Genomic DNA, 26189 nt, shown 5'->3' with positions numbered 1-26189 from the left:
ACAAGGCTAAAACTAGCATAATGGATGGAAGAGGAACTAGAATGCCCCACCCCTGGCAGAGGAGCTAGATCAGTGGCTTTCAACCTTCCTAGTGTTGTGACCCTTTAATACAGTTCCTAATAAATTATTTTCATTAGTTATTTCCTAACTAATCTTGCTTATGAACTATAATGTAAATATCTAATATGCAAGATATCTATCTGATATGGGAATGACTCCTGTCAAAGAGTTGTTTGACCTCCCAAAGGGGTTGCAAAACACTGAGCTGGCAGGGTGAGAGAAATCATATTTCTCAATGATGTAGCCATGTGCACATTGGCCCCACTCAATCAAATAACCCCCAATGGATACTCAGGAGACAACCCTAATTAAATGCAATGGGTCACACACCCAAAAAAGGCACAATAAGAGAGAGACGCTGAAAGATGAGACATTCTGGGATGGGTAATAGGATAAAAAGGATTCATGGAAAACTCGGTCAAATAATATATGTGTGAAATATTATAAGTAAAATAATTCCTCATATGTGCAACTAATGAAATAAATCTGAACAGAAAAAGTATACATGGGCTTTGCAAGCATGGTGAGCATTTCTTAATCACATTACTTAGGAGACAGAAGCAAGACTGTGAGTTTTAAAGCCAGCCTGAGATACAAAAGTTTAAATAATCTTAATAGGAAGGTGGGAAAGTGGTTATAGAATTAAGAAAACAACCTTTTTACAAAAAGATATCATATAAGTAAGTGATAGATGGATAGATAACTAGAGATAGATGATAGATAGATAGATAGATAGATAGATGATAGATAGATATAGATAGATGATAGATAGATAGATGATAGATAGATAGATAGATAGATAGATAGATAGATAGATGATAGATAGATGATAGATAGATGATAGATAGATAGATAGATAGATGATAGATAGATAGATGATAGATAGATAGATGATAGATAGGTAGATGATAGATGATAGATAGATAGATAGATAGATGATAGATAGATAGATAGATAGATGATAGATAGATGATAGATAGATGATAAATAGATAGATAGATGATAGATAGATAGATAGATAGATAGATGATGATAGATAGATGATAGATAGATAGATAGATAGATGATAGATGATAGATAGATAGATAGATGATAGATGATAGATAGATAGATAGATAGATAGATAGATAGATAGATAGATGATAAACAGACAAACACTAAATGCAAACATCTTGTTCATTCTCCCATTAGGTCATCTACAAGAAGAATAATTTGTGCTATGATAACTGGTGGCTTGATGAATATCACACACAGGCAGATCATTCTGCAACTCGGATCTTTTCCCCAAGCCAAAGTTATATTCAATTTGAACTTGTTCTTGATACTTTGGCCTGTGGGCAAACTGAGGAGATTCGGGTACACTACCTCTTGAATAAAGACATCCTGAAAGATGAAAAAGACTTAACCTTTTACTATCTGGTAAGAATGAAAGTCGCTGCATCTCTTTCTAATTGAATAGACTCCAAATTTTCTAGGTTCCTCTCTAAATAATGGGTTTTATAGAACCCATTATTAACCAGTGTTAATATTTGAGTTTTGCTTTTTATACTGGAAGATAAACTGCTTCCTATGAAATTATTCATGCTTTAATTCACTGTCTTGTTCACTACTGAAACATTGACTCTAAATAACATCTTTCTTTCTATAAAAAATATCACATTTACAATAGTTATAATTTCCATTTCATTCCTTCATAGTCTTGTTTGTTTGTTTGTTTGTTTTTCAAGACAGGGTTTCTCTGTGTAGCCCTGGCTGTCCTAGAACTCACTCTGTAGACCAGGCTGGCCTCGAACTCAGAAATCCGCCTGCCTCTGCCTCCAAAGTGCTGGGATTAAAGGCAAGCGCCACCACTGCCCGGCTCCTTCATAGTCTTAAGACCTTGGATAATTTATTAGGCTTCTTCCTCAAAAACATGTATCAGTTATCTTACCTGAATACTTGAAACAATAGTCCACATAATTATTAAACAATCGAATTTTTCAAATTATCTTATCTCAGAGATGCACACACAGAGAATGAGTAATACATTTTGTTTATTTTAAATAAAAGTAACCAGGGGCTAGAGAGATGGCTCAGTGGTTAAGAGCCTGGATGTTCTTCCAGAGGTCCTGAGTTCGATTCCCTGAAACTGGTGGCTCACAACCATCTGTAATGAGATCTGATGCCCTCTTCTGGTGTGCACTCATAAATAAAATGTAAAAAAAAAAATTAAAAGAAGAGTAACAATAGAAGATACTCATATTAGACATGTCTCCACCATATATTTTACATACAGTGGGTGGCAAAAATACATACCTACATACTTTTTTGGTTTTTTGGTTTTTCGAGACAAGGTTTCTCTATATAGCTCTGGCTGTCCTGGAACTCACTCTATAGACCAGGCTGGCCTTGAACTCAGAAATCCACCTGCCTCTGCCTCCCAAGTGCTGGGATTAAAGGCATCTGCCACCACTGCCCAGCTATGTACATACTTTTTACACATTACTAGAAATAACAAATACTAAAGAAAATAAAGCATAAAATTATATACTTGTTATTTGAAGCACATATATATATATACATGTATATATATATATATGAACAAAAAAAAAAATATATATATATACATGTGTGTATATATATACACACATGTATATATAATGGAAAGGAAATATAGTAATAAAAATTACTTCTGAGTTGCTATAACTTGATAGTTATTTATATAGCATGAGTACACTAACAGACATACCTTGACCTGTCTGGGCAGATAGACCTCACAGTGGTAACGGGTGTATTTCCTTCTGTCTTCAGATCAAAGCAAGGGGAAGCATCTTCAACTCAGGAAGTCATGTGTTGTCACTTGAACAAGGAAACAGTAAGCACCTTTTGCTTTTCTTTCTTCTTCTTTAATGTCCTCTCATCTTGCCAAACCTCAACAACTGGGCAAACTGGAGCCTCTCTCACATCACAGGAAGTGCATGCTAGCCCTCTCTGTTACTCAGTGAGGAAGTTGCTCAGAACACTTCTGGATTTTTTGGGTTTTATTTATGAAGTAAAATATATTAATTTCATAATTATTTTTGAAAAAGAAAAAAATAATCAAAAGGTAAAAAAAAATGACGGAAGAAAAATTTTCTTCATGTATTTGTGTGTTGGATTCCTATTGCTGCCATCATGGGTTAGCACCGATTTCCTGGCACATAACAACACAGATTTCTTATCTTATATTTCTGTTCAGAAGTGTCACTGGGCCCAAGTCAAGTTCTTGGCAGGACAGCCTTACATCTTGAACTCTAGAGAAGATCCAGTGTTCTTGCTTTTCCTAAATACCTCTATCGCTTCCTTCCTTTACCTTCAAAGCCAGCACCCAGCACTCCATCTTCAAACTTCCCCTTTTATATTCATCCTTATAATGACATGGACACCGCCTGAATAATTCAAAACAATTTTCACATCCCATGGTCCTGGTTTAACATCTGCAAAGGCTTTATCACCGTACAAAATAACATACTCAAAGATCTCCAAGTCTAGATAACCAGGATTAGAATTCTGCTTACCACAAGCATTTCAAAATCCATGTCAAATTCAAGTCAAATTCCGTCTCTCATCAACAAACACCTCAGTCAATGGCAGCCTTTCCTCAAGCCCCCCAAAATCATCTCAAATCATATAGATTAGGCACCAAGACTTTAGATACAATCAATGTCAGGGTGAAAATCATCTGTCTGGAGAGATATGAAATCCACCCAGACAAACCCCAGATTCCAACAAAGACCATCCGTCCTTCTGATGGATACTCCAGAGTGGCATAGCTGGTGGTTATAATTCTATTTTTATATTCTATTTCTATTATTTTTATATTATTTTCTATTCTATTTTCATGTTATTTACCACAGTGACTGCACTGATTTGTACTCTCAGGATCTGCATTTAAAGGGTCCTTCTCCTCCACAGCTTCACTAGAATTCGGGTTGTTTGTATTTTCTTTTTTTTTCTTTTTTGCTGATCTGAAGGGAATGAAGTGGAATCTCAGTGTAAATATGATTTGCATTTCCCATCTTGAATTATGGCTTGCCCGCCATCTTGCATTGCCAAACACCTGACATTTCTTCTCATCTCTGTGTTTTCCCTGTCTGTTTATACCATGTTAAGTCTTCTCTAAGATGTCTAGTACACCGGACTCTCACTCGGCACACTTCCTAGGGGACTTTTAGCATGATTCTATACATGCATCTAATAAAGATGCAGAATCCCCTTACAAGCAGGCTCGCCTTAGGACTACAGCAACTCTTCAATATCTACAGTCTCACTGTAGTTGTGTTATCAGTGTGTTTGAAATTTTAAAAGGGGTGGGAGCTGGAAAGATGGCTCAGTGGCTGAGAGCACTGACTGCTCTTTTAGAAGACCTGGGTTCAATTCTCAGTACCCACATGCTGGCTCACAACCATCTGTAACTCCACTCCCAGGGGATCTGATATTCTCTTCTGGCCTTTGTGGGCACTGCACATATACACCATACAGACATACATGAAGGTAAGACACTCATATACATGAAATAACGTAGAATAAAAATATAAAAATTTTTAGAAATAGAAACATATACTAAATGCTTTTTCCTACTTAAACAAAATTAAAGCTGTATCTATAAAAACATCATTCATTCAGCATGTATTCATGAAGCACCACTGCATACAATTCGCTCAGCGTGCATTTATGAAGCACCAAAGCATGCACAGTGGCAAAGGTGCAAGTCGTTTTTACATGATACAAATATGAATTCTTAAACTATTCTAAAAACTGTTATGATATAAAGTTAAGAATCCACTCCAAATTCATAATCCTGAGTCTTCTTTATTCTCCAGTGAAAGGAATATTTTTCTTCCCAATTCAAGTGGAGCCAGGCATGGCTCCCGAGGCCCAGCTGCTTGTTTACACTATTTTACCTAATGAAGAGCTTGTTGCTGATGCTCAGAAATTGGAGATCGAGAAGTGTTTTGCCAATAAGGTGAGTGTTTGTGTCTATGACTGGTCCTTTTATTCTCTCCTTTATAAGTGTGGACAATAAAGAAGTACTATCTATTTTATTTTTATTTTGAGACATGGACTCTCTATGTAACACTGGCTGTCCAGAAACTTACTATATTGACCAGGTTGTCCTAGAACTCACAGAGATCCTCCTGCATCTGTCTTCCAAGTGTTAGGACTGAAGTCATACACACCACACCTGGCTTAATATTTACTTTAAAACCACAACATAGGCCTATTAAACACCCCCCCCCAAGTATCTCCCAAGTTAGTGAGAAGAGCCACACACACCTTAACAGTCTAGTGGCAATGCCCAAAGGAGGTGGTCACAGGCAGAACTTTTTCATTTGAAAGATTCATGTAGATTTCAAAATCTATTCCACAGCAAACTTTTATATATATATATAATTGTCTTTTGTTTTATGCATATTGGCGTTTTGCTTGGATATATGCCTGTGTACTTTGTGTGTGCTTATAAAGGCGAGAAGAGGACACAGGATCTCCAGGGACTGAAGTAGATGGTGTCAGCTGCCATGTGGGTGCTGGGAAATGAAGCCAGATCCTCTGGCAAGGCACCCAGTACTCTTAATGCTTAACCATCTCTCTAGGCCCCATATCAAACTTTTAAATTATTTGAAATATTTTGATATCAAAATTTCCATTGAAAATACTGTTTCACCAAGCTGTGTCTTTCTCACGCTACCAATTCTGTAGCAAACCTCCGTTCCATATATTGCAGGAGAGTGTACTGCTGTGAGTTTAAAGTTAGCCCCTCAGGCTGGACAGGTGGCTGAGTGGTTAAGAGCACTGACTGTTCTTCCAGAGGTCATGAGTTCAAATCCCAGCAACCACATGGTGGCTCACAACCATCTGTAATGGGATTTGATGCCCTTTTCTGGTGTGTCTGAAGACACCTACAGTGTAATCATATAAATAAATAAATAATTCCTTTTTAAAAAACTTCTAAAGTTAGCTCCTCAATATAAACAGAAAAGTGTACAGGCTCTTGACACACCAATAAGGATTAAAATATAAAAAAATTAACTTGTCAGTGAGATCTTCTGTTATCTTTAAAGACTCCAAAGCTGTCATGTGAGCTCCACTAAGTCAGAAGTAAGTTTTACCCAAGCAGAATTAGCACTTGTTGTCTGATTTTTCTTTTGTTTTTCTTAAAAAAAAAAAACAACTATTCTAGTAGATGGGCTTTGTCAACTTTAGCCACTTTTTTTTTTCTTCAAAGCTATAACTAGGAGGATAACGTCTAGCAAGCAGGGATTTCTATACTCACATTACATAGTCACATATAGTAATTGTGCAGTGATCTAAGCAAAAGACAGTGCAGTCCTGTGTAAATCTTCACTTCCATCTAAGGAGCGCTGTTAAAGTTGGGTGCTGTGTCCAGGACCATCATGCTGGTTCCTCTATGAATTTCCTGTTGAGTGAGTCTCCTGCATCAGCCCCCAGGCTCTTCACTGTGAGTTGTGTGTAGTTGCAAGGGGAAATCTTGGGAGGGCCCCTCCCCTCTAGCAGTGGGCAGCAGTCCTTAGCCTGGTGAGTTAGTTTCCTCACACTCCAGACATGAAGCTATCTGAAAGCATATAATTGACAGAGAAAAAAAAATTACTTTCTACTCAGAATCAGTGCCTGACTGAAAATAATCTCTCTGATTCTGGAAATCTCTGTGTACCGGATCAAGAAGCCAAACTGCATTCAAAGCTGTATTCAGCCGGGCGGTGGTGGCGCACGCCTTTAATCCCAGCACTTGGGAGGCAGAGGCAGGCGGATTTCTGAGTTCGAGGCCAGCCTGGTCTACAGAGTGAGTTCCAGGATAGCCAGGACTACACAGAGAAACCTTGTCTCGAAAAAAAAAAACGTTACAAAAAAAAAAAAAAACAAAGCTGTATCCACCTCAGATTAAACACCTTTTCACTTAACCATTGACCCAAGGTGAAAGAAAGCACTGACAGTAATTCAAATGAGGATTGGTGCGCCACTCACCAGAAGGCTGACAGCCAAGCAAATGCCAGCAGAACAGATCTGGTGCAGTTACTAATTTATACCCCTGATCGGATGGTGAGCAAAGAGGAGCCTGAGAGAGTGAGAAAGAACTGGGGTCACACAGGGATGTGTCTCTTCAACCCAGTATTTTGTTTTCAGTCTTTTATTGGACAGAGAAAAGCTGTTTTCTATTTTTAAACGTCTTTCCTTTAAGACAGTGTGTACACGTTAAATATGCATCAGTTTAAATGGTTTTTCTGGCAGCTAGCCCCGTGAATGCCTGTTTGCATATAGCTGAACAGTAAAGGAGAGAAGAGTGTAGGTCAGGCATGGTGGATGCATACCTCCGACGTCAGCCCTCAGGAGGCTTCAGAAGGAGCCTCAGTTATACCGTGAGCTCAAAGCCAAGCTGGGATATATGCAAGATCCTGTCTCTAATTTAAAAGCAAGACAAATGATAAAAAAGAAAACTAGTTTTGAGTGCAGAGCTGAAAGTCCACTGAGATGAAGAGCTGCCAAGATATAGCTTTCATCTTCAGCTACTGTGGTGTCACATACCCCACGTGGATTGATTTTCCATGTGGCTAAGGTGGAATAGAAGTGGAATCTGAAGTTCCGTGTCTCCCTTCTTAGGAATGTTTCCAATACCATACCAGATTCTATTTCAGTGGGATCAAGATCAACTTGCTTTCTGCCAGTTACAGAAAGAAAATTAAGTAAATCGGTGCCACATTTCCAGGTCATTCTGTGGATGTTGACTGGGGAGATCCTAGGAAAATAACCCTGCTCTAAAATGGCAAAAGAGAACGTTTAAAAAACAAAAACAAACGAACAAACAAAAACCCTCAGCATTGGCTGGAGGAGAGGGGCCAGACTGTAATTAATACTCTTCTTTTTTTTAAAGATACTGCTATAATCACGTGCTCTTTGTAGGTAAATTTGAGTTTCCCATCAGCACAGAGCCTGCCAGCCTCTGACACCCACCTGAAGGTCAAAGCCACGCCTCTGTCACTCTGCGCCCTCACTGGGGTAGATCAGAGTGTGCTGCTGCTGAAGCCGGAAGCCAAGATCTCACCTCAATCAGTAAGTCCCATTTCAGTCTTGAGAATCAAAAGATGCTGACGTGACCAGACCAGTTTTTTTGTAAACCATAACCACAAAGGACAAGAGCCTCACAGTGACAAGCGTGACATCATCCCCTAACAGTCCCTGAACAGAGTGCTTTACAGACTCGTCTCATTTTACCCTGGTGTTTCTTAACAAGTGAATAATAATTTGGGGGAGTTCTTATCACCCCACCTTAAGAAACACAAATAAGATGTGTTAGTTATGCTACAACACGTTTGAGAGAAATTAAACTTCATCCAAACCATTTGCTAACGGGTCACAACTCAGGACAATTGTGTAAGATGCCATGTTTTCCTGCTTCCCCTGAAATCAAACACTTACTGGTCTCAAGAGTGGACAAGAACAGTTTCTACTCAAGCGTATCTTTAAACAGTCTTTGCATTTTCAGAGAAACGTCCCCATTTACAGGTTCCACAGGTTCTTCACCGGTTTTACAGTTACCCTCTGCATCTTGCCTCTAGGTCCAGCACTGTAGAGACAAACGGTTCAGCAGGGATCCTTGTCTCTGAGTACCCATTATCCATCCTCACTCTCTGCACTGTTAGCCTGAACCCTGCCAGCCACTAACTCTGGTCTCCAGACTCTTCTACTTTCAGATCAGTTTTGATAATTTCACTTCGTTTTTTTTTTTTTTCAGTAGGAATCGCACAAAGGTCCAGGCTGTCATTGAACTCATAGGCTAAGGATGACCTTGAGTTTTCAGTCCTCATGCCTCTCCCTCCCAAGTGCTGGGATTACACGCCTGCACAGGCATGCCCAGTTTCTGCAGTGCTGGAGATGAAATCCAAGGCTTCATGCATGTTAGTTAGACAAGCATTCTACCAACTGAGCTACAACTCCAGCCTCCTATCTCTTCAAGTATTATATTTTTCCATGAGGGTTAGAAACTTTGACACTCTGTCTCTTTCTGTGACTCCCCGCCTCATCCCTTGTATAATACACCAGGCAAAGGTAACTAAAACCATGGTGATTTAAATTCCATATTGAACCTTGCCACATAAAATTCTTTAAGCAGTAGAACAAGAAACAGCTTCCCTTTGCTCTCCCCCAATGTACAGATCTATAGTTTGCTGCCAGGAAAGGCTTCTCCTTTTGTTATCTTTGGTGACTCAGCGAACGATGAAAGTGAGGAATGCATCAGCGGAGAAGACATTACTCACAACGGGCTCCTGTACACACCGAAGCAATCTCTGAATGACGACGACGCCCACAGCATTTTCCAGGTAATCCTTCCTGAACCACAGCAGACCTGACTTCTAAGTCTGTGTTAAGATGCAAAAATCCTGTCTCGAAAAAAAAAAAAAAAAGATGCAAAACTCCAATGCTTCTACGAACCACAAACCTAACTCTTCCCTTTCTCTAACAAAATGATAAATAAGAGAAAAGAGTCTCAGAGGCAGGGGTTAATTTGTACACAAACACATCTACCGGGATTATTTCTCAGGCATCTTAAATAGCAAGTGGTTATGTGTGTGTTTGTGCATGTGTGTGTTAGAGATTAATATATAAGTCATTAATATATAAGATAATATATAAGTCATTCTTGGCAGCCATAATATAAGCCATTTGCCCAATAAATTCTTTAAATGTTTTAGCTGGACAATAGTGACCAGCACTTGGGAGGCAGAAGCAGGAGGATTTCTGAGTTCAAGGCTAGTGTGATCTACAGAGTGAGTTCCAGGACAGCTAGGGCTACACAGAGAAACCCTGTCTCAAAACAAAACAAAATGTTTTAAAGCATCTGTGTGCACATTGTTGATCATATCCCTCTGGTAACATCCTACACAACCTGTCCTCACCCTCACAATTTCCATGAGCAGCTTTGTCCCCTAGACTGCTTGACGACTTTCACTAATATAAACAGGCAAGACTTTATATATCTATAAAAAGACTTTATATATCTATATAAAAACTTTATATATCTATATAAAGTCTAGGAACCACAAATGAGAGAAAACATAGAATCACGGAAAGTGTGGTAAATTTTATTTCTGAGACTGGTTTCCTATGATTATCTCCAGTTGCATATATCTTCCTGCAAATGCCATGACTTCATTGTTCTTTACAACTGAAAAAAACTCATATACAGACATATATATGTATATATACTTGTTTATATGATATATATATAGAGAGAGATCGATATAGATATGTGATACATGCTCTGTGTGTGTATGTGTGTGTGTGTGTGTGTGTGTATCACTTTCCCTATTTACGCCTCTATTTTTAGACAGCTAAGTTGGTTCTATCAGTTAGCTATTGCAAACAGTGATTCCATAAAAGCTAAAATGAAAGTGACTGTGATGGTCTGACATGCCGTACTTTGGGTAAAGAGATAAAACAGTCATATAGAGTATCTACCTCTTTCTAGGTTTTTGAGAATCCTTCACATTTCCATAGTGGCTGGACTAGTTTAATATAAGATAAGACATTGAGGGGTGTTTATTTGTGACTAACATTGAAAGGGGACTTTGAGAACAGGTGACTTGAGGGTTCAGGTGATCACAGTGTGAGTACTTGGGAGCAGATCTCAGTGACAATAAACTGAGAAAGAAAAGAGAGGGAGAAAATCCACAGAGGGTGAGCTAAGTACAGATACTCGGGGAAAGGGTAACTAACGTAACCTACAGTTTCAAGAGAAAAGGCAGGGAAAGAACAAACTCTCTCAGCATTAAGTATATACGTTTGATCTGTCCGTGTATCCATTCATACATATAGGTGCAGGTATTTTGTGAGGAAAAGGAAAGTAATATAAGACAAAAAAAGAAAAAGAAGGTAAGAAAGAAAGAGAGAGAGAGGAAAGAAGGAAGGAAGGAAGGAAGGAAGGAAGGAAGGAAGGAAGGAAGGAAGGAAGGGAGGAAGACCATTACAGAGGCATTAGGCATAGGAGACTTAGTTAGGGTTTTACTGCTGTGAATAGACACCATGACCAAAGCAATTCTTATAAAGACAACATTTGATTGGGGCTGGCTTACAGATTCAGAAGTTCAGTCCATTATCATCAAGGTGGGAACATGACAGCATCTAGGCAGTCATGGTGCAGGCAGAGTTGAGAGTTCTATATCTTCATCTGAAGGCTGCTAGCAGAATACTGACTTCCAGGCAGCTAACATGAAGGTCTTATAGCCCACACCCACAGTGACACACCTACTCCAACAGAGCCATACCTTCTAAGAGTGCTACTCCCTGGGCCAAACATACAAACCATCACAGAGACAATTGTTTTAAAGTGGGGCAGGAGAAATGGACTTGAATCCCATTTCACACTCATTAGCCCCATGACCTGGCCCTTCTGGGACAACACTGTGTGTTATAGCTTTTCCTCATTCAATACAGAATCTTTACCTTGATCCTAGGAACCATGTGTCAAACAGTAATGAAATTGCAGCATGAACCCAAGAAAAGAATCAGTCTCATGATTGAACTTTCTAACACCTTTAATATGTAATGTTTTTCCAGTCTATAGGATTAAATATTCTTACCAACTCCAAAATCCACAAACCACGCTTTTGTCAAGTGTATCATCACTATCCGCCTATGCAAGGAGGTAAGGGTGTGATTTGTTTGTCTTCCAGAATAATAGGAGCAAAAAATAATTGATGCTTCTCTAAGATAGGGTGGGCGTTTAAAGAGCATTTTTATACATACTAAATCGTAGGCTCCTCACTGCTCCTTTGACAACATAGTCCCAAGTCACATCTGCCAAAGATGGGCGTAATTACTGTTTCTCTCTTCATGCCCTCTCCTCTCCCAGACTTCTCCCTTCCTTGCTTCCCTCTCCTTTCTCCTTTCCCTTGTCAAAACTGGCCTTTTTATCCTATCATCTCGCTTCTTCATCTTTCCCCTGTCTTCTGTAGACAGCACATCTCAGTCATCCTAGGCTTCCATCAGAGCGAGCACCACCATCTCAGCAGCTGAACTTCATGCTGCTTTCCTAGGCTTTTTCCATGTTACACTCACACAGGAGTTACTTGTGAGTCCATTTCTTTGCTCTCCCTGATTCTTGCCTCAAAAGACCTCCTTATCCTAACTCCATGGTGTTTTATTCTATAATTAACACTTAAAATTTGCTTGACTGTGGTAAGCATACTCCTGAAAGAGACTTTCTACTCTAGAGGAGCTTTTTGATAACTTCTGAAGGTGCCTTTCCGTCATAGTGAACACACATGCACAGTCACTGCCCTGGAGTTTCCTCCCCATCCCAGGATTCCCATCAACCAATAATACCTTAAGTTCATGATGAAATCTCCTGATCAGGTTACAGCTGATCCCAGCAATGTATACTGGACTTCTTAAACCTGGCACACTCATAACCTCTTTTCAAATGTAACCTTGCCATGAACCTGTATCACACAGTTACAAATATAAAATCTTCAATGAGAGTAAATCATAAAGAAATTTATTTTAAAGCAATTCTTTGATATGCATATACATTTGCCATTTACTAAAGACAAAAGTAAATTTGCATGCTGAGAAGATAAATGTGCTTGTCTGTATTTGCATAAAGAATTAAATTTTAGATACTTGAGGATCCAAAGCTTCTTCAGTGTATGCCAATGCCATGCTAAAACTCATCGAAGCATGTTTTTATCAAACTCAAGCCGACAACTCAAATGACAGCCATTTTCAAACTTAGACATTCTAAATGATACAACCTAAAGATAGACTAGTTTGGTACCTTTGTGATAGAAAGAAAATATTAAAACTCCTTACAGTTGTAACTAAGCTGTTATGCTTCTATTAGAGCAGAAACCTTTATACGGAAGACAAAACGGCTGTAGTTCATAACCCACGAAATCAGGGCGCAAAGTACACAACACATGTCACAGGCTGGAGAGATGGCTCAGTGGTTAAGAGCACTGACTGCCCTTCCAAAGCCAGTGGCTCACAACCATCTGTAATGGAATCTGATGCCCTCTTCTGGTGTGTCTGAGGACAGCTACAGTGTACTCACATATATAAAATAAATAAATCTTTTTTTTTAAAGTATACATGTTGCATTCTTAGGTCCAAAGTCCCAGAGAAATGGGCAATGCAAACCTGAGAACATACAGCCATCCAAAATAAACAGTTAGTAGAAGGAGGGCTCGTCATTTGTTGTCTTCTCACGATAGTGCCTCAAGCCTTAGCTATGGCTGCAAGCCCAGGAGTCGGCGGCTTCAGATCAAGAGGTCCTATGATGCCAATGACCAGCGCTATGATGAGCCCTCCGCAAAGTGCTCCTGTGGAAGTAAGAGAGACAGTGCGGAAGTACTTCCCGGAGACCTGGATCTGGGACTTGGTGTCGCTGGAGTGAGTTGAGTGTCCCCTGGGATTTAGCCTAGGTGAAGGTGTGAGCCCTGCTCTGGGACTTTGGGTCCTGATCCTTTCCATTCTACAACCTCAAAGCAAAACAATCCTTCTCCCCCTTATATGGCTCCCAGTCAACAGTAGTAACAGGAAATAGAAAGCTATCTTCTCCCCCAGGGAAAAAGAAAGGGAGCAAGGAAAGGAGAGTGGGGGAGCGGAGAAAGAAAATTAAAACGGGAGGGACAGACAGGAAGGGAAGAAGAGGGAAGCAGAGAACTTCCGGAGACCAACAGAAGCATCAGCCACCTAGATTTAGTCCCGTGTTTTCTGCGCTTGGTTTCTGAGCTATCGCTTTCTGGTTTGTTGTCTGTCTGTCTGTCTGTGTGTTTTTCCTGTTCTTTTTCCTCCACACCAGCGTATCTGGGGATGGTGAGTTGGCAGTAAAGGTCCCCGACACCATCACTGAGTGGAAGACCAGTGCGTTCTGCTTGTCTGAAGCTACTGGCCTTGGTCTATCCTCCACCATCTCCCTTAAAGCCTTCCAGCCCTTCTTCCTGGAACTCACTCTCCCCTACTCTGTGGTGCGAGGAGAAGCCTTTACCCTCAAAGCCACCGTGCTCAATTACATGTCTCACTGCATTCGGGTAAGGGCACTTCTCTGCAAGTGAATGGGGACCCCCACACCTAGGAGTCCTCAGGCCCCTCCTAATGCCATGTGAGAGCGCTTTGACTTTGGAAGGGTGCAAGTAATCAGAGAAAGAGTTCTCTGACGACAGACTTTTTTTTTCTTTGTTGGATATTTGTACGTGTGTGAGAGAGACACTGAGTCTCGCTGTGCACACAGCCCACACTGACCTAAAAACTTCCACCTTCCTGCCTCAGCTAGCACTGTGCTAGAATTATAAAGTGTGCCGCCACGCCCAACTAACCTACTTCATATTTAAAGTCTGTCTAAAGAAACGTCTCTTCCTCCATTGACACAGAGAACTCCCGGGCATTTACACCCACCATTTCTATAACCCTCAAGCCCCGTGTTGCAACATCTAAACTTCCAAGTGTGTACTAGGATGTACCATTCTGGCATGTCTCAGTCTCTGGACTTGTCTGCATTCTCAGCTTCTTGCTCTGCCTCCTGATTCTTTCTGCCTGTCTGGGTTTGGGAACAGATCCGTGTGGACCTAGAGAATTCTCCTGATTTCCTGGCAGCCCCGGTGGGGAACCATGAAAACTCTCATTGCATCTGTGGAAATGAAAGAAAAACCGTGGCCTGGGATGTGACCCCAAGGTCACTGGGTGAGTGGCAAAGCTGTTGGCTGATTTCGTACTTTGTGTTGCAACGGTTTGCTCTGGCTCTGATCCCAGTGCGTACTTTTCGTCCTCTTGAACTTAACTGATCAACCAAGCAGAAAAGTGTACATTGTGTGGGGGAAGGGAGGGAGATAGCATTTAACACAAAATAACTGTGTTTTTCTGAATTTTTAAATGCATTTATTCGCCGTATGTGTGCCACGATGCACATGTGGGGGTCAGATGACAGCTTGTGGGGAGTTGATTGCCTGTTTCTACCATGTGGGTCCCAGGGATCAAATCCAGGGTGTCAGGCTTGGCAGCAAGCATCTTCAACAGCCGAGTTATCTCGCTGGCCTGGGCCATGAAAATGGCCTTTACCATTTAAAGCCATCAAAATTGTATCTCCCAGGGATGGTGAACTTCACAGCTACAGCAGAAGCTTTGCAGTCTCCAGAATTGTGTGGCAATGAGTTGACAGAAGTGCCAACCCTTGGACACAAGGACACTGTAGTGAAGCCCGTAATAGTCGAGGTGTGTGAGTACTGAGTCTGACGTATGACATGTTTGTATTCTGGGTGACCGTATCGCATTTCCAAGTTTGTATATGAGCCTACAAATCTTTTTTTTTTTTTACTTGTATGTAATGTGTTGTTTTTTTTTCTTGTATGTGACTTGATTGTCATTTTTACCTTGTTTTTTTTTTCCTTTCAACGCTAAGCCTGAAGGGATCGAGAAGGAGCAAACGTACAACACACTGTTATGCCCACAAGGTGAGTGTGACAAAACAGAATCCTCAGGTTAAGCCATTTTGTAGAATTTCTAACTGTGGAAAAATCATCTCTGGGAGATGGATTACTCTGAAGAAAAAAATAAATACATAAAATAAAAAACAAAACAGAAACTTGCATGCTCTTTCCACGCACACCTAAAGATATCTCATGGAGAGAAGCCCTTTCTGTGTGAAAATGTGTCAGGGTAGGTGCACGTTCCCTAGGGTAATAAGGATAAGCGCTATGGAGGATTACCATTATTGTCATTATTATTACCATATTTTGAGAATAAAGTAGAGGCACTGTGAAAGACATTGCCAGGATGTTCCTGCTTAGTGATGAGAATTTAAACCCTTGACTGGAACAGGATTCTTTCTAATACATCATGTCTGTAAAACTCCTCCTCAGACTCTGTTGAGGATGGAAGGATTGGTGTGCCATTGTTCTGTCGCACCATTACATTCGTAATTTAAATATATCCATACTTGTACTTTGATTGACAGTATCTCTAGGGGACTGAGGAACAGGGGCAGGAGAACCCCAGAGTGCACACGTGCGCGCACACACATGCATGCGCACACACACAATCACACACACACACACACACACACGGAATTAATATAATTTATGAGAAAAAGGGAGTCCTCTGTAAGGAAGGAAATCATATAATCAATAAGAATTTTGCCATAAAACAAATGGTGGCTTTAGGAGAAACGGAATTACATCAAGAAATTGCCTAAGGTCCAAGAGATATGAAAATGTTACATCTAATGATAAGGAAAAATACTTGACAAACATAGAACATTTCTCTCACCACCACCACCACCACCACCCCACACACACACATACTGTAATTGACTAATGTCTTCTTTCACTAGATAATGAGTTACAAGATAATTGGTCACTGGATCTTCCATCCAATGTGGTTGAAGGCTCTGCCAGGGCTACACATTCCGTTTTAGGTAAGTCTCTCAGCCCAAGCTATAGCAGCTGTCCCTCGATGTAATACTATGTGTGACTAATGACGTCACTGAGCACCGGATGTTAGGCTGAGAAAAGGAGCAGCAAGTTCAGGCCTACCCTGTGCATGAACGAGCAGCGGATTGAACAGATGCTGTATGCAGCAGTGTGCTTTGGTCAACTCTGACAGCTAAGACGGGCTGTGTTCTCATCTTGTCACCATCATGGGGTGACAGTGGGTCCTAAAGGATATGGAAATGATAATTCCGGTTTTTTCCAGACATCATGGCCCATCAGAAAAGATGTCGTCCCTTGCCATTCAGTTTCTTTCTTGCTCTCTGTGTGTCCTAGAGCCATCTGTTTTTATCATTTTTTGTATAACTGTTTTGTCTTTATTTCTATTAATAGCCATGGTCTCTTGGCTATATTTTCCTACTACAATACAAGCTATCTCTATATCTCTCTATATTTCTCTATATTCCTCAGGTGATATACTAGGCTCTGCACTCCAAAACCTCCAGAATCTTCTCCAGATGCCCTATGGCTGTGGGGAACAAAACATGGTTCTTTTTGTCCCTAACATCTATGTTCTGAACTATTTGAATGAGACACAACAGCTGACAGAGACAATCAAGTCCAAAGCCACTAGCTACCTCATCAGTGGTAAGCAACTTTACCAACATATCTAAATGCCTTCTGTTTGGTTAAGATTTGGTCATTATTGTTGCTGTGATTTCTAATCAAATGCCCCTCTTAAGAATAAGGATTCTCAATAGTGTCGGTAACCTTAGAAGCATGTGATTAAAACATCTTTACTCAATGATTCTTTCATAGGGCTAAGATAAACAAATAATAATTGTCTAATGTCACTCTACTTCATAAATGACTGACATTCCCTCTCCAGGGTATCAGAGGCAGCTAAACTATCAGCACAACGATGGCTCGTACAGCACATTCGGGAACCGTGGTGGTGGGAACAGTCAGGGAAATACTTGGTAAGCTGAAATATTGTCTTCCTGCTCTGCTGACCCAAGGTTGCTTCAGGGGCCTAGAAATAGCTGTTCTCTTGGACCTAGGATTCTTTTCTAGAAGATTTACTTATGATTAAAACTCCAAATGTCAACCCTATTGATCCCTAAAAACCTGCCTGCTCCATCAGCAGAGCTGATAACAGTGAAATCAAAGAGATAGAGATGTGAGGTAGGAAGTGCAGTTGTCCACAGCGATGGGGAAGAGTTCACACTGCCCTTTGGAGAAGGCATTTTGATGGGAGGGTGCTATAACAGTTAAAAATATATCTATTTTATAAGACCAAAGGAGTGACACTATCAACTAACACCCCTAAAATGAGTCCCACTGAACCCCCAAAATGAGTCCCATTGAACCCCCAAAATGAGTCCCACTGAACCCCCAAAATGAGTCCCACTGAACCATGAAGATCAGTGACAACACAGGTAGTTGTGAACAGCCTGAGAAGGATGCTGGGAACCCATCACAGGCAACACAGAGTGAGCTTTAAAAGTGAGATTGTCCTGCTGTCTCCATCTCTTCTTCTGCTGGACAGGCTGACTGCATTTGTGCTCAAGGCCTTTGCTCAAGCTCAGTCGTACATCTTTGTAGAGAAGACACACATCACAAATGCTTTCAACTGGCTCTCGATGAAACAAAAGGAGAATGGTTGTTTCCAACAGTCTGGATACCTGCTCAACAATGCAATGAAGGTGAGGCCCTGCTTCCCCGCTAGAGTCTCAAGGTTGTGATATTTAGGATGGAAGGCTTCTGTAAGAGTTCTCTGGTCCTTTGGGCTGGAGAGATGAGTCCTCAGTTAACAGTGGTTAGTGCTATTGCAGAGGGCCTATTTAGTTCCCAGCATCCTTCTCAAGCCATTCACAACTACCTGTAACAACAGCTCCAGATGACGCAGTGCCCCCTCTTCTGGCATCAATGGACACTGCACTCATGCACAAACTCACACATAGATACACACATATACACATGATTTTAAAATCTTAAAAGAAAAAGAAAACAGTCTTCCAGGCCTAATGACATAACTTGGAGGGTCTAATGCTTTTAAAACAGACTTAGTGCCTTTAATCCCTGCACTTGGGAGGCAGAGGCAGGTGGATTTCTGAGTTCGAGAGTTCGAGGCTAGCCTGGTCTACAGAGTGAGTTCCAGCACAGCCAGGGCTACACAGAGAAACCCGGTCTCAAAAACACCAAAAAAAAAAAAAAAAAAAAACAGACTTAGCAGACTCTGACCAACAAATACCGAGGTGTGTGAGAGTTCTCCCTCCATTACTTCCAGGGTGGTGTGGATGATGAAGTGACTCTCTCTGCCTACACCACCATCGCTCTGCTGGAGATGCCCCTGCCTGTCACTGTACGTATATGCCCATCCCTATATCTCCTTCACAAATGAAAGAAATAATAATAAAAAAAAATCACAGAACCATAACCCCCTGAGGAAAACTCCAGTTTTGATGGTCTTTGATCTTGGTATATTTCACTGCGACAGGACTGAGCAAGTTCTTTTAAGAAAATTTAGAGGAAACTCCTCCCTGGTTGTAACAGAGTGGATCTTGACCTGGGGTTAGCCTGGTGGGTAGCTCCTTAGCCTGGTCCTGTAATTCTGAACTTGGCTTTCATCTGCTCTTACAGCACAATGTTGTTCGTAATGCTCTATTTTGCCTGGAAACGGCTTGGGCATCCATGTCACAGAGCCAAGAAAGTCATGTCTATACCAAGGCATTGCTGGCCTATGCCTTTGCCCTGGCAGGAAACAAAGCCAAGAGAAGCGAGCTGCTTGAATCTCTAAACAAAGACGCTGTGATGGAAGGTAGGCACTTCTACTGCAGAGTATACTTAACAAGACATCACCAGTGATACAAAGGCAGAGACCCTCTTGTCCAACCTTTACCAGAAAGAGAACATGAGAACCTGTCACTGATCCAACACCTGAGTGATAGGAACCAGTTTATTGACACACACACATTACTAATTTTATATAATCAGTATTTACATAATCAGCTGGTGCTGCACACGCATGTAAGAGACCCAAAGACTCCCCGTGATCATCTGGGAGTTTGGTATACTTCCTTGATAAAGAACTGCTCAAGGCCAGGCAAAGTGGCTCACGGCTCTAATTCCAGTCTTAAAAAGCAGAGGCAGGTGGATCTCTGAGTTCAAGTTCAAGGCCAGCATGGGTCTAGATAGTGAGAACGTGTCTCAAAACAAAAAAAGGGTGCTTGTGACTGCTTAAAGCATCTGTGCATTTCATTTGTGCCAATTCATTAGCTGAGCTAATTGCCATTCATAGGCTAGATTTTAAAACCTGTTTTAAGCTTAAAATGCCATCCTTTCTGTTTGAAAGAGAATTCAATGCACTGGCAACGTCCTGGGGATGTTCGGGCTAGGAGGTCCGTATCCTTCTTTTCTAAACCGCGGGCCCCTTCTGCTGAAGTGGAGATGACGGCTTACGTGCTTCTTGCCTATCTTACCTCTGAGTCTTCCCGGCCTACACGGGACCTGTCTTCATCAGACTTGTCTACAGCAACCAAGATTGTGAACTGGATCAGCAAGCAACAAAACTCCCATGGGGGCTTCTCCTCCACTCAGGTCTGTGGAGAGACCCTAGGAGGGAAAGAGAAATCGATGAGTCTATACATAAACAGACATATTCTGGGGACTAAGTAGCTGGATCATCAATATTCTAACTTACATTTTCTGCATCCTTCCATCACCAAGTCCCACTTAGTTCACATGTGGAGCACTGCTCGGTCCTCCTTACACTCCCCTTACCTTCTCCTCACACGGGTCCTCAGCATCACCACGGGTCAGTTCTTATTTACTGTTTTTATTTAAAACAAACAAACAAAAACAACCTTCTACTTCCATAAGAAAAAAAGTAACTTTATTTTCATCCACAAACTAAAATTCTCTAATATTCTACCTAAGCTATTTTCTGTCTACAGTAGTCACACAAGTCCTTATGCTGTTTCTGGAAAGGACTTGCTGCCATTTCTAGGACCATTTGAAACATTCTAGCTCCGCCATGATGTTCCTTTCCTTCTACATAAATATGTTTTATTATTCAAGAATTATTTTGCTGGGTGGTGGTGGCGCATGCCTTTAATCCCAGCACTTGGGGAGACAGAGGCAGGCAGATTTCTGAGTTCGAGGCCAGCCTGGTCTACAGAGTGAGTTCCAGGACAGCCAGGGCTACACAGAGAAACCCTGTCTTGAAAAGCCAAAAAGAAAAAAAAAAAAAGAATTATCTTATTTCTCATCTTTAGTCTTATTTTTTTTTTTTTTAGCCTACGTCTTTTTCCCCATTTCTAACTTGCAACAAATATTGAAACACAGGTTTATAAATTACCGGGGTCATATGTTCAGTTCATATTTCTGTATATATTGTAATTTGCGTGAGTGATAAAGCTTATTCCTCCTGAAGTAGCTAGATTGGGTCCCCATTAGTACACAGGACTGACCGCTGAAGGAAGCAGTGCTGACACTGTACATTCGGTGTGGCTTTGCTGTTGCTGCTTTCGCTGCAGTTTCTGTATCTTTCTTTTTCTCAGGACACAGTGGTGGCTCTTCAAGCCCTCTCCAAATATGGAGCTGCCACTTTTACGAGAAGTAAGAAAGACGTGTCGGTCACCATTGAGTCTTCAGGGACCTTCTCTCACACTCATCACGTTAATGATGGCAATCGCCTGCTGCTGCAGGAAATCCCGCTGCCATATCTGCCCGGAAATTACGTCATCAAAGGGTCAGGGTCAGGATGTGTGTACCTCCAGGTGAGACCTCCAGGGTCCAAGAGAATGGACATGTGGGAGAGGAAATGTGGAAGGATACATTTCATTGCACAGTCAAAATGCAAGGGAATAGTTGAGTTACTTAAAAGAGGCCGCGAGGCTGCGAGGTGTTCCGGCGCTGAGATAAAAGAATTTTGCTGTTGTTGTTTTCAGACATCTCTAAAGTACAACATCGTCCCAGTGGCAGAAGAAAAAGCACCCTTTGCTCTGCAGGTCAAGACTCTCCCCCTAAACCTTGATAAGGCAGGAGATCACAGAGCATTCCAGATTCACATCAACGTAAGGTAAATCCTAAATGCAATCAGTCTGCTTATAGAACATGTAAAAAAAAAAAATGAGTTAGCTTCTGTGAAAGAAATTCATTGTGCAAAGTTATGCTTTTAAAAATGTGTTAACTTCTGTGGAAGAAACGCACTGTGCAAAGTTGTGCTTTTAAAAAATGGGCTCTTGTATTTGTTATAAGGACATTTTCTTAACTCTTACTGAAAGGCCTTAGCATTGAGAATATATCTCAGGAATACACACATACATATACATAAACATTCACCAACACACACACACACACACACACACATAACGTGTGTACGTATGTGTGTGTGTGTGTGTGTGTGTGTATTCTATCTGGAGAGAGGAAAATAGTGAGATTTCCAAACAACTATAAAGAGAAGCTGAGTGGTGAAGTTTAGACTTCCGGCTTCAGTGAGTCCTGGGATATGCTGTAAGGACTGATCTCTGTGTGTTATCTACACAGCTACACTGGAGAACGACCCAGCTCCAACATGGTCATTGTCGATGTGAAGATGGTATCAGGCTTCATACCTGTGAAGTCATCTGTGAAAAAGGTAACGCCTAGGCCATCAGTAGAAGAGGTCTAACGCTAAACCATTGGTGAAAAGGGCTAACCTTAAACCATTGGTGGAAAGGGCTAACCTTAAACCATTGGTGGCAATACTGTACTATTTGTCCATTTAATTTTATTGATGTAGTTTTCACAAAGCTTACTCCACAAGCCTGCCTCCAGAGTGTAGTCCATTTACTATTGTTTATACTCATTAGGGTGTCTAATTTCTAGCTTCACACCCAATGTACTAGCAAACCATTGGCTATGGGGTATGTGGACACACTTTCAAAAAATATGTATACACACACACATATATATGACTCTCCTTATACATTCCTAGCATATGTATATATCACATATATGTATCTATACACATACATATGAATAGAAAGGATTCAGTAAGTATCATCATTATGACTAGTGTTCCTAAAGAAATAAAAATCGGCAGTTTATATTCTCCATAGACGCCTTTTATATTGATAAATACCTGCAGACTGCTCCTACCATAAACGCTCCTCTCTCCATCAACAGCTCCAAGACCAGCCTAACATCCAAAGGACTGAAGTCAACACCAACCATGTTCTAACCTACATTGAAAAGGTAAGACGCTGTGACTCGGTGGGGCCTGTGAGAAGTGATGGAGAGTCTGACAAGACCATCAAGAGCCAGGTGATGGTGGCACACGCCTATAATCCCAGTGTTTGGGAGGCAGTGGCAGGAGGATCCCTGTGAGTTCTAAGCTAGCCTTGTCTACAGAGTGAGCTTCAGGACAGCCAGGGCCACATAGGGAAACCCTGGAAAACTGTCTTGAAAAACAACAATAAAAGCCAGGCAATGGTGCCGCACGCCTTTAATCCCAGCACTTGGGAGGCAGAGGCAGGCAGATTTCTGAGTTCCAGGCCAGCCTGGTCTACAGAGTGAGTTCCAGGACAGCCAGAGATACGCAGAGAAACCCTGTCTCGAAAAAAAAACAAAAAAGAAAGAAAAGAAGAAAGAGAGAGAGAGAGAGAGAGAACAACAATAACAATAAAAGACCATCAAGAATTCAGAGTCAGTCTTGCCACTCACTACTCCTTTATCACACACACACACATGCATGCACGTAGCTATGTTATATAGATTGAAATATGTCTCGTTCTCTTCCAGGCTGTGAAGTGGGAGACAGCACACTCATATAGCTATATAGCTTGGTATATCTTAAGAATACAAAAGGATGACTAATAACTAAATTAACGATTGAGCCCAATTTTGTCCTCTCATTTCTGCAGCTAACCAATCAAACCCTGGGTTTCTACTTCATGGTGGAACAAGACATCCCAGTTAAGAACTTAAAACCAGCCCCAGTAAAAGTCTACGATTACTATGAGACAGGTGAGTGGAATCCAGACGCTCTGAGCTTTGATAGGAGACAGTGCCTAGTTTAATAAAAGGTTACCTTAAACAAATCACCAAAACTTTTCACTGGAAAAAAGTGAGATTGTGGTCACTTATAATTATGTTTTTTTATATTGACCTCTTGGGTACACCTTAAACAAGCCTTAGAGACATTCTGATGAAGACATAATGAAAAATTTAGTCATAAAATTTCTAAATTTTCCCTTTAAGTTCTAAAATTTCCCTTTAAAATTGCTTGCTCCGAGCTAGATTATTCTAAAAAGGTAGAATAGCAATATTTTTTAAAATTGCATCTTGCTACTTATATGTGACATAAAACCTACTGTTTGATCTATTTTTTATGTGCTATAGATAAGACCCCCAAGAGTCTCTTCCATTTGGTCCCAACTCTGAACTTGATTATACTATGGTTGAGTATACCAGTGTTAATGATGTCTCCTCCTTAACTGAGCACACACAGTGAACACACAGTCAGAGCAAGCCTGGCGTCCGCCCCTCAGTTCTGCTCCTTAGCCCTGGATCTCTCAGGCTCCAACCCCCAACCAAAATAACTTAGTTTAGCCTGTATTTTCATGAATTCTATAGCTACGATTTAAGCCTTCTTTCTTCACTTGTAGGGGTTTCCCCACAATTAACCACTTTCTGCCCAATCATTTCTGTGTTCTAGATGACTTCACCATTGAAGAATACAGTGCTCCTTTTGGTGATGGTACAGTATACTCGAATTGTACACCAACTTAAAGAAAGCAAATGAGTATCTGCTTGAGTCTCCATACTAGGATGTTTAGTTTGGGTGGTTTTTTTTTTAGTTTAACATTATATATTATTTGTGAGACATAAAAATTAAAACATCTAATGTTTACATTCTATACACACACATTTTGCTAAGACACTTTTAAATGTACATTGGTAAATTCAACATATGTGCAATTACCCATGTGGCACAGCAGGGGAGATCTCATACATAAGAAATTTTTTTAGGTTGACTGCAGGATCACTCTTTCACAACAAATCATTTTCTATAATACTTTGGTTCTCATTTTTACACTTTGAAGAAAATCTGAGAGCTGTTTCATTGTTGAAGACAATTAAAGATTTATAATTTAATATTAAAATTAGTTCTTTCAGTAGGTGTGTGACTTTCCTTGATATTTCTAACTATTCTTCTCTTTAGACTCTGAACAAGGAAATGCTTAAAAATAGGAACCTATAGACTTCCCCAGAAGTACTACTCCACATATGAAGAACCAAGACCTGTTAGAAGAAAGGACAGCGAGAGAAATGGAAGGGAATTAAAAACCCATAAAATTTATACGTCGAATAAAGCTATGACATTTACAACTGTTTTCTTTTTGTGCTTTTATGTTTATGTTTATTTTCTTAAATAAGGTTTTTATTCTCCGCAGCACTTTTAACAATATCTAAGTAAGTTATAAAAAGAGAGACAATAGGAAATACTACAAAGGAAATTTTTTTTAAAAAAAAGTGTTTGTTAGCTTAGCCCACAAGAACAAAAGAAAAGTGAACCTCTGTTTTCTAACATTGGAAAACGTCCCAAATGCTCATCAATAAGGCCAATAATGGTTGCACAAACTGTGGCATATACATATCAGGGCACTATTGCACAATATTAGATGGTGCAAACAATTGATAAACTCACCTGCCTACAGGTGTTTTCCAATAAACTAAAAGAGTTCCAGATAAAGAAAGAGATGGTATCAGAAGTAAGGGTGACCAGGTTGGTTTTTTTTTTCCAGTTTATTCTTAAAACTATTTCTAACTTTAATATATAATTTCATTTGATGTCTCTCATGAGGACATTAAAATGCTTACAACCAACCAAAAAAAAAAAAAAAAAAAGCTGAGCGGTGGTGGCACACACCTTTAATCCCAGCACTTGGGAGGCAGAGGCAGGCGGATTTCTGAGTTTGAGGGTTCGAGGCTAGCCTGGTCTACAGAATGAGTTCCAGGACAGCCAGGGCTACACAGAAAAACCCTGTCTCGAAAAACCAAAAAAAAAAAAAAAACAAAAAAAAAATGCTTACAACCAACAGAACTGTGGTGGTTTGAATATTCTTGGCCCAGAGAGTGGCACTATTTGGAAGTGTGGTCTTTTTGGAGTGGGTGTGGCCTTGGGGTAGGTGTGGCCTATAGGCGTGGGCTTTAAGACCCTCATGCTAGCTGCCTAGAAGCCAGTCTTCTCCTAGCTGCCTTCAGAAGAAGATGTAGAAATCTCAGCTCCTTCAGCACCATGCCTGCCTGGATGCTGCCATTTTCCCACCTTGATGAAAATGGACTGAGCCTCTGAACCTGTAAGCCACTCCAATTAAATTTTGTCCTTATAAGAGTAGGCTTAGTCATGGTGTCTGTTCACAACAGCAAAACCCTAAGACAAGAACTTTATTTTATTTGCATATTTTTATGCTTAATGTGTTCCCATGCCAGAAGTTTTTGTTGCTTTTGTTGCTTCTAGAATATCTTGTCTTCTGAGCAGCCTCGTCTTCTGGCTTTGGGGCAGCTTGTTTGTTTTTAGTGTGGATTGTCTCTGTGTGAAGGGGCAAGGGAAGCCCACTCGTGGGCTGATGACCATCCTGGATGCTTTGTTCAGCTGATGTGAGAAGCTACACCTAAATACTCATG

At 40.7% G+C, this 26189-nt stretch overlaps 1 protein-coding gene across 1 annotated transcript in view; it reads left to right on the top strand.

Moving 5' to 3' along the window:
• Positions 1-24895, top strand: part of LOC114609958 (pregnancy zone protein-like) — a 39699-nt gene extending 14804 nt beyond the window's left edge. The window contains exons 12-36 of the mRNA XM_028754356.1: positions 1252-1479; positions 2851-2914; positions 4902-5044; positions 7996-8145; positions 9249-9413; positions 11650-11737; positions 13305-13482; positions 13895-14123; positions 14646-14772; positions 15179-15300; positions 15488-15539; positions 16418-16501; positions 16986-17162; positions 17404-17494; positions 18064-18220; positions 18805-18879; positions 19158-19335; positions 19870-20114; positions 21077-21295; positions 21467-21597; positions 22065-22155; positions 22686-22754; positions 23423-23525; positions 24217-24258; positions 24724-24895. Coding sequence (XP_028610189.1) covers positions 1252-1479; positions 2851-2914; positions 4902-5044; positions 7996-8145; positions 9249-9413; positions 11650-11737; positions 13305-13482; positions 13895-14123; positions 14646-14772; positions 15179-15300; positions 15488-15539; positions 16418-16501; positions 16986-17162; positions 17404-17494; positions 18064-18220; positions 18805-18879; positions 19158-19335; positions 19870-20114; positions 21077-21295; positions 21467-21597; positions 22065-22155; positions 22686-22754; positions 23423-23525; positions 24217-24258; positions 24724-24746 — 3231 coding nt within the window. The 3' untranslated portion in view covers positions 24747-24895. The remainder of the gene's footprint in view (positions 1-1251; positions 1480-2850; positions 2915-4901; positions 5045-7995; positions 8146-9248; positions 9414-11649; positions 11738-13304; positions 13483-13894; positions 14124-14645; positions 14773-15178; positions 15301-15487; positions 15540-16417; positions 16502-16985; positions 17163-17403; positions 17495-18063; positions 18221-18804; positions 18880-19157; positions 19336-19869; positions 20115-21076; positions 21296-21466; positions 21598-22064; positions 22156-22685; positions 22755-23422; positions 23526-24216; positions 24259-24723) is intronic.
• Positions 24896-26189: the final 1294 nt, after the last annotated feature.

This window comes from Grammomys surdaster, unplaced genomic scaffold, assembly GCF_004785775.1.
Source record: "Grammomys surdaster isolate TR1022 unplaced genomic scaffold, NIH_TR_1.0 126013, whole genome shotgun sequence".
NCBI lineage: Eukaryota > Metazoa > Chordata > Mammalia > Rodentia > Muridae > Grammomys > Grammomys surdaster.
The sequence above is the reverse complement of the archived record's forward strand: the minus strand, read 5'-3'. Positions and strand labels throughout refer to the sequence as shown.